The sequence below is a fragment of the Papaver somniferum genome, chromosome 3 (assembly GCF_003573695.1).
Source record: "Papaver somniferum cultivar HN1 chromosome 3, ASM357369v1, whole genome shotgun sequence".
NCBI lineage: Eukaryota > Viridiplantae > Streptophyta > Magnoliopsida > Ranunculales > Papaveraceae > Papaver > Papaver somniferum.
Window position 1 is genome coordinate 215,553,683 of NC_039360.1, and position 9,406 is coordinate 215,563,088.

General features: G+C 35.5%; 1 protein-coding gene across 1 annotated transcript; it reads left to right on the top strand.

The window, feature by feature from the left end:
* The first annotated feature begins 7,276 nt into the window (after positions 1–7,276).
* LOC113360633 (putative nuclease HARBI1) lies at positions 7,277–9,140 on the top strand. The gene is made up of 3 exons (XM_026604124.1): positions 7,277–7,613; positions 8,418–8,811; positions 9,119–9,140. Exons 1-3 carry the CDS (start codon positions 7,277–7,279, stop codon positions 9,138–9,140), a joined length of 753 nt encoding a protein of 250 aa, XP_026459909.1.
* The last annotated feature ends 266 nt before the right edge of the window (positions 9,141–9,406 follow it).

Below are 9,406 nucleotides of genomic sequence, written 5' to 3' on the forward strand. Positions count from 1 at the left end.
AATTGTTCTTATTCCATTGAAGTCCAGATATTGTATTAATAATAATGGCAAATGATGGAAATAGTTGTATATCATGCACAAGATCAGAAGAAAAAACAAAAAAACACTACAAATGTATCCAAATTAAAGACACAACATGGATTGACAAAAGCAGTAATTTGTTGGCCTCAAAATGCATCTCTTCCAGTTTCTATCCGTTTTGTTTGCTACCCCCCTCATGTATGTCCTCTCTTTCTCTCCCCCTCTTTTGCAACAGAACCTGCACACAATCAAGCTATTGATAATTAACATCTATTGACATATATTGTTCTTCAGAGTGCTCTGATAAAAAGAAATAACTTAACATACCTAATGGAAATTGATGTTCGTAATGAAATTACACACTTCCAAATCGAATACAGGATTGCTTGTTCTTAAGAAGTGCTAATAAAAAGAAATAACTTAACAGACCTAATGTCAATTGATGTTCATAATGCGATTACATACACTTCCAACTCGAACTACAAGATTGCTATTAAGTTTTTTAGTGTAATCCCTACAAAAACAGAACATATGCAGACAAGCCATGTTGATCCAGTTCAAGCAATGTCCAAGATCTCACAGTCTCACAGGAGAGAAGCATAGTGTGACAAGCTATAAGAAGCACAGAGAACACATACACAATGACTTCAGCTAGACAAGATATAACTTGAAATTTCAGTAGAAGGACTTCGATTTCAACATGAATTGGTCCATCTAAGATACAAGCTCGCATAACCCAGTAAAATTGGAATAGACCAGAACTTCATAAACAGAGATCCAAAATGACTCAACCTATTCTATTGCTGCTGATGGGAATATACACTAAAGCTAGAGAGAACAAATACAAACAAGGCACTGACTTTGGAAAACATATGACTAGTTTTGTTAAGTTTATAACATCAGGTTTCATTTTGGTTAAGTCATTTACTATCATTTGAAGGCATACATTTAGTCCTTGTAAAAAGAAAAATCAGTTTCAAAATACTTGGAAAGGAGAGAGTCTGCGCGCGCTGATTGAGTTCTTAAATTCTCCTCACACTAGGCAATCTGGTTGTTTACTTCGTTTAGGATGTTTATTCAAATTCAATCCAGGATTTCGATTTCAACGTGAATTGGTCTACCAACAAGATAAAATACAAGTGAGGTTCACAATCCACGATATTTTGAGACATTCGCATATTTATACAAACTTAAGGTAACAGAACGCTTTAAGGAAGTAAGACAAGAATAAACAGCTAAAACGGAAGATAAGAAATAGAACTCAAACACAAGCTGTCACTATAAAGATTTACTGACCTCATATGGTTCTGTAGTATTAATACATTCCATGAAGTCAACTTGAGTTGGCAACAGTGTACGGCCTAAATCGCCCCTCAATGCCTCTTTGATTTTGTTTACCTGCACCAGCACCATAACTTCCTGCGAGATCAGAAGAATCATCATCCATCTTTCCACCATCAACTCCTGGAGATGTAGCAGCACCTGGCATCCGAGCATCACCACCGATATTCGGTTTCCAATTTGCTGCAGCAGGACCCATAATCCCACGATAACCAGCACCAGGCATTCCCACGAAACCCCCATTCAAGTAACCAAGATACATTGCAGGACCTCCAAAAGGCATTGGACTCCTTCGAGAGCCAACCATCGCAGAGCTATTCCATAGTGGACTCCTGGGAGACACAATTGGGGTCCCTCCATAACCTACTGCTCCATATCCACCCATAGGATATCCTCCAAGATACCCACTAGATCCATAAGAGTACCCTCCAGCAGATGTTGATTTGCCATTCAACACCATTAGTAAACCTAGAAACTCATTCGGGTCTGTGTTCACCAATATTGTCTTAGCTAAAATGGAACAATCTAACATGAAATTCTCATTCGGGACTTTTTCAAACGACACATCTTTTCTTTTCTGTTTAGTCGGTTCTTGTGAACCTATTTAAAGGCTATACATTCTTGTTTAGAGACACATCTTTTTATCAATATTATTATCAAATTTATAAACTATCAATTCTAGAATCTTGATCCTTGAATCAGATTTTATTAAGTTTATGATGGAACTTAAACTCTCTTTGCATCCCCAGCAACTAGTTTGCTTTCACCTCTATCAATCCTGATTTGTGCTACACTAGTTGGTATCAGATACAACGTTTTTGTATTCTTATCTATAAACAGATCCTTACACAGCTTCTGCAATTCAAAACCCTACCTTTCTTTCCAATAGGAGATCAAATTACTAGAGCTGAGTTTATAAAGACAACATAGAGAATGGATCAACTTGACACGAATGTCGCAAGTATACAGAGCATCCTACTAAATATACAAGAGGATATGGAGAAGATGAAAGTTAAAGAAAATACTGATGGTGAAGAAAACTCTGATATTGAAACCAAATTTGATCCTGAGAACAAATCACATGGAGAAAGAAAGCATTCAAGATCCAGATATATCTCGAAGAATGGAAAGAAACATAACTTTATCCATGATACTCATATTCCAGAAGATGTTAAAAAAAATTTTAACAGGAACAAACAATATGAAGGATACATCTGTCATCCTAACAAGAGATTTGCAAGTCCTCAATATAACGATAGAGGAGGAAGATGAAGTTGAATATAATTTAGAAAAGAACTAGACAGAAGAAAAACACCTTCAATCAAGTCAAAATCCGTATGGATCTTTACCAGAGTACAAGCTTAAAGCTGATATTCCAACTTTCAGTGGAAGGTTCAAGATAGAAGAATTATTAGATTGGTTTTATGAAGTTGAAGCTTTTTTTGAATTCATGGAAATACCTGAACTTTCTAAGGTAAAACTTGTAGTCTACAAACTAAAGGGAGGTGTTGCTGCTTGGTAGCTTAAGCTTTGTGAAGATCGTAGGAACTATGGCGAACCACCAATACGTACATGGAAAAGAATGAGTGATATCTTAAGAGATAAGTTTTTTCCTAGTGATTACAGGAAACAACTATTTGTTAAACTTCAGACTTGTCAACAAGGAGTCAAGTTAGTGGAGGAATATGTGTATGAGTTCTACAACCTAATTTCACGTAATGAAATCAATGAAACTGAAGAACAACTTATGGATAGGTTTATTAAAGGATTGAGTCATCTGATTCAAGAAGGGATGACTCAATTAGTTTTTACTATGGTTGAATCTATTCAACAAGCTATCAAGATAGAAAGGCATGTACTTAACACTTATAGACAAGCAACGCCACGACAAGTTCGTTATCAACATTATTATAAACCTGGAAAACCATTTAATTCTTATTATAGTAACCAAGGTGAAAAGGAATCAACTGTCGTTGTTGATCCACATGAAATAAGTTATATTCAATATGTTCAACATCCACAAGCAACCAATTTTACTTCTTTTCAATCACCTCTTCCTTCTGACAATGCACCATTGATTAATATTCCAGCAGATAAACCACCACAGGCTCCACGACAAAGAAATTTTACTCCAAATACTCGAGGTAATAAATTCCAACAACAATTTCCTCCTTTACCTAACCCTTCTAATCCTTATTCAAAGTTTAGAGGAGATATATGTAACAAGTACAATCAAATTGGTCATACTTGGAGTGATTGTCGAAAGTTTCATGCTTACATTAATGAAGCTCGAGAGAAACACAAGTAGAGGATGCACTGGAGGAAAAAGATTATTAATTATCTACATGAACATGAGTCTTATGATGCAGATTTTTTGGGAGTAATTCGACCAATATTAATCACTGAACGATGTCTTACTCAACGACATAACATTTTCAAGTCTCATTGTATGATTAAAGAGAAATTTTCAATGTGATTATTGAAAGTGGGAGTATAGAAAATTATGTTTCCGCAAAATTAGTTGAGAAACTTGGATTGCATGTTCCTATTCACCCAAAACCGTATTCAGTTGGTTGGATAAACAATTCTTCCAGTCAGAAAATCACTCATCAATGTTTTGTAAAGTTTCCTATCCCTGGATATGAAGATTATGTTTTATGTGGTGTTATTAACATGACTGCAGCAAGATTACTTTTGGGAAGACCATGGCAATATGACATTCATGTTGTTCATAATTCCTATGAGAATACTTATACCTTTGTTCATGAAGTTTTTACTAAAGTTTTATGGCCTTTACAATCTTCTACATCAGTTAAAAAGAAATCCGACAAGAAGACAACTGCATCAGTTGCTACAAGGTAACTTTATGGCCTTAACACTTGGTCTTAACACTTGGTCTCGTCTCTTAGCAAGAACCGGGCATGGGTACAATGCGGAGACGAACACTTTTGATTGGAGCGAAGAACAATGGTCTGAATTAGACAAGGTAAGAGACTGTTTCAGTTTTGTAAGTCCCTCTACTTAGATATCTTCTGTATTCAGAAAATTTTATTTAAGATCAATAAGGTTCAGGCACAATGTGCCTTGATAATATCATTCTTTGAAGCTCAATAAGGTTCATGCCAAGCTTGTTTGATCACCAATAATGAACCAATAGTGATTTTACTTTCTAATTGATGCAGACAATCAAAAACGCCAGTCAATTCAAGAATAAGGGACTGGAAGATGCAGAGAAGTTGCAGAATTTATTTGATGGGAAGTTCTCTACCGGAGTTAATAGGGATACGCCTGGAAGAATGGAACCTCCTTGTTCAGCTGGAACTTCTACAACTAATGGATCTGATTCCCGAACAAGTCTTGGAAAAGAACAAAATCATGAGGATGATAACGAGGTTGATTCTAGTCTCAATGCAAAGGGGAGTGGAAGGAAAAGAAAGAAGGAAATGGACGAAGCCTCAAGTGATTTATTAACTGAAAATTTTTGTTATATTGTCACATCAATGGAGGCTCATCTTCAACATAAAAAACTTGCTCTAGAAAAGGATAACGCAGCAGAATTCATGAAAGCTCTGGATAATCTACTTGAGACTGATTGCATCACAATGGATGAGTATTTGAGCATTAGTCTAAAAGCTTCAGAGATGCCTGGTTGGCAGAAATTGTTTGTCAGTTTGAAAAGCGATGAGCGTCGTGTTGCCTTTGCACACAAAATTTTAGAAGAACGTTGAAATTCATGAATTAGGAAATAGTCAGAGATGTTATGAGTTGCTAAACAGTAGAATTTTTGTTGAATATTGAATGACTGAATTACTTAATCGGGTTTTAATTTGTGTTGAATGACTGAATTAGTATTTGTTGAAGTTAATGAATGAATCAGTATTGAAGTTATGTTTCCATTTCTTTAAGAATATTTGCTTGTTGTTTATATTTAATTGCTTGCTGGTTATGTTTAATATGTCAGTGTGTTGTAACAATTTTCTTTCATTACGTTGCAGATTGAGAAGGCTACAAGGAAGTGGGTTTTATGTAGAGAAGGGAAGCACCTAAATACAGGCAAGTACTTATATATGATGTCTCCATTCATCTGACAGTAGTTTCTTATGATGTCTCCGTTCATCTTGATTTGTAAGCTGTAATTGTGTGAAGTTTGAACTACGAGTTTGGTCTCTGGGAGGAGCTGTTACTCCAGCTGTGACGGTTCACTAATGCCCATAGTTATTCTTAGGAAGTTCTTTTTGTTTATTTGAAGTTTTACATTTGCTATTATAGACATGACAATACGATAACACATGAAACGATAGTAAAAGTAGTCATTTAATAATTTTATCAAGTGTAGTTAACATGAATAAAACTTCTATGTTTGCAATACATGCTGAGAGCAAAAAATTGATGACCAACTGATTTTCCACCCTTGAGAATGAACTGCATTTCGGTATTTCGGTTAATGGGGAAGTTACGTAAGAGAGGGAGAGAGAGGCTTGTGGCACACACTCTAGTTTACAATTTTTTACTTTAGGAAGTTTCAGTTAGCTAAAGGATGGTTCTCTTGTTTTACCCTCCTTAGGGCTTGATCAGTGAAGACAATTTATACATAATTGGAGAAGGTTTTTTGTACTGCGAGGTTGAGGAAAGTTTGTTCGTTCTCTTAGTTTCGGATAGATTTAAAAGTGGAAATTAAATATCTCGTGAACCCTGTTCATGCTTGAATTTAAATTTTATTGGTTGTTTGTTGTGTGATTGAAACTGCTATGGTTAAATTTTTATTTGTGTGGCTTATGCATGAATTTTTGTATTGTACAGTGTGCTCTAATTATTAAATTGATAAATATGATGATGTGAATGCATAGGGTTATTTCGGTATGGAACATGGTAATTAAGTAGGGTAGCATGTTTAAGTTAGATGTTCAATTTTCATAGCTCATAATGTGGTAAATTCCCATTGGATTAGCCTTCAAATCTAGGCATTAGGTAACACAATTATTACACATCCGAATAGGTGCCCCGATGGAATTGACGTGATGGCTAAAGGCGGGGATAATGGTTCATATTTCATGAGTTTTATGAATATTATTAGTCAGAAAGCACCGAGTCAAATATGTCGTGATGGTAAAACCAAGTGCTTGGATATGGATCGTAAATTTTAATGTTTAGTGGAGATGGTTAAATTTTTATACTAGTACGTGGTTAGAGTACTATGTTTACCTGTTAGTGGAGATTTAAGATGAAATGAGTTTAACTTTGATAGGTTCCCTGGCCATGAGATTGGTAGTGAAATTTCTAGTATATACTGCATATTTATGTATTTGATTTATACAATTGTTTAAGTGATGTGATTCAATGGAGAAGTCTTATTTTGATTAATATTCTGACATCTGGCTTTTGCAGACTCCCAAAAGAGGTGTTAAGACCCCTGTAGCCGCCAAGAAAAAGACGGTAAATTTTGGTTCGTTTTTTTTTCTTATGTGGTTGTGTAATGACTTCCTCTATTTTTCATAGGCTTACTACTTCATAATGCTTCCATCTACTTGTTGTTTTCAGAAAAATGAAGACCTTACTATCTCAACTGGTAGCTTTATGTTTGTTAGTGAAGCAACTTAAAAAGGCTAAGCGGCGTGTACGCCCGAAGTACAAGAAGTCAATTTTAACGGGAAAGACTTTCACCCAAGATCTGTTAGAAGGAAATCCGAGGAATATGTACAACCTATTGAGAATGACTAAGGCTCCTTTTATTCAATTATGCAATGAATTCCGAGCCAAAGGACTTTTAGAGGATAGCAAGTATTTAGAAGTAGAGGAGAAGATGGAAATGTTTCTATACACAATCGGGCACAATTGTAGGAATCGTGTAATTTTATATCACTTTCAACATTCAGGTGAAACAGTTAGTAAGTAATTTCATGAAGTGTTGGCTACTATGAAGAAATGGTCTGTTGAAGTCCTAGTTCCTCCACCAAATGTATTTGATAAGCCAGTTATATCTAAAAGGAATAAACGTCTTAGAGAAGGTGCTTTCAAAGGTGTTGTTGGTGCATTGGATGGCACTCTAATTAGTGCCAGCATTCCAGTCGAGAAGCAAACACCGTATAGAGGAAGGGGAATAGGAGAATGTAGCCAAAACGTGCTTGCGATATGTGATTGGGATATGTACTTTTTGTATGTAGTGGTTGGATGGGAAGGCACTGCTCATGACTCGAGAGTGTTGACCGAGGCAGTGCGTGATCCATCTTTCAAGTTTCCTCTACCTCCACCAGGTAATATCTCTATTTTAAGTCCAATTTTTCTGCATTGGGTTTGTTTTCTTTACTCAATTTTATTTAGATTCTTGTGCACTGCGTTCTTATATATCTGAATTGTAGGAAAAATAAACTGTGCTGCCATTATAACATTCAGTCCAAGTATTTTCCATCTTAGGTTGTGTGCAGTGTTCATCAATTGATCACAATATCTAACTCTACTTAGATTATTTCAGGCCACCCCTGCGCCTGTTGGGATGGGGAATCTGTTCTTTGAACCACCTGTTAAACTACCCACCAAACTTACCAGTGTTAGAATATATGATGTTGTAGTTAAAGTGTAAGCTTTCTCAGATCTGCATTTCTGCAAGGGATAAAGTAGAGATGCCTGATGTGGATTTCTTTGTTTGTCTTCCGCTTTTTTTATTTTAGCTATCTTCTTTGTAGTCTTTTGGCTATCAATTAATAAAGTTTTTGAATTAGCAAAAACAAAAGAACCCTCATTTCATAGAAAGGTGAATAAGGATTTTGTCAAAATTGTCTACAAAGAGGGCAACTAGGATTTATTGTTGGTAATATCCCCTAAGCACAGTTTCATCTGAATGTTTGTATTCTTGGTTATAAAGAAATAAGAGATACATACCCAGTCTCTCATCATTCATCATTCATTGTGCCCTTTGCTAATCATTTTGGTTTCATCCTCTGTTAGGCTCTATTGAGCTGTGTAATTTATTTTGATTATATTGGCTTGTCATTTAGTAACCAGTACTACTTCATAATGTTTTTGTTCAACTTCATAATGTTTTTGTTGAAAATTTGCAGAAAAATACTATCTATGTGATGCTGCGTACTCTCATACACAGGGGTTTATGTGTCCGTATCGCAACATAAGGTATTGGATAGGTGATTATCGAAGAGTACCTCCAACAGCAAAAGAGGAGAAGTTTAATCAAGCCCATGCTCGATTGAGGAATGTGATTGAGAGAGCATTCGGGGTATTGAAAGTAAGATTTCCCGTCTTATGTAAAATGCCTTCTTACTCATTTGAGACTCAAAGAGATATCGTCATTGCTTGCATGTCAATACATAACTTTCTACGTCGTAATGCATTGGATGATTGGCTATTTAAAGAATATGAGAATGAGACATTTGATATGAATGAGACACAGGTGGAAGTCGAAGTGGAAGCGGAAACGGAAGAAAATGCACCTCGTCTGTTTGGACGACAAGAGCAGATATATATGAACAACTTACGTGATGAGATAGCTAGCCTCCTTTAGATTTTGTTGCTTCTGCTTCTTTTATGTTTGTAGGAATGAAGTCTTTAGATTTTATTGTTTGGTAATGTTTAATTCCATCAAAAAGAGAAGTTGTTTAGACTGGTAGTGAACAATTTGTGATGTTACATAAAACTTCTGTTACATAAAAAATCCGAGCAATTAACTTCTGTGTAATTTATTTTGAGAAGTTTAAGCCAATGTAATTTATTAAATTGAAATCTAATATAATTAACTTATGTTTAGAGAAGTTGTTTTATGGAATTAAAAATCTCATATAGCTAAAGTTTGCTCATGGGTTGAAGTTTTAGGTTGTTAGACTAGTAGTGAACAAGTTGTTTGAAATATGCACAAGGGCATTTTCTGTCCAAAAAAATCCACTCAGCTGAGTCAGATATGACTCAGAAAACAAACATATTTTCTGACTCAGACCTTAGTGAGTCAGATCCAGATGAGTCAGGTGATTTCACTCAGATCCAGACGACTCATATCTAAAATGGAACTCTCGCCAATTGAAATCGTGTTAGTACTCTT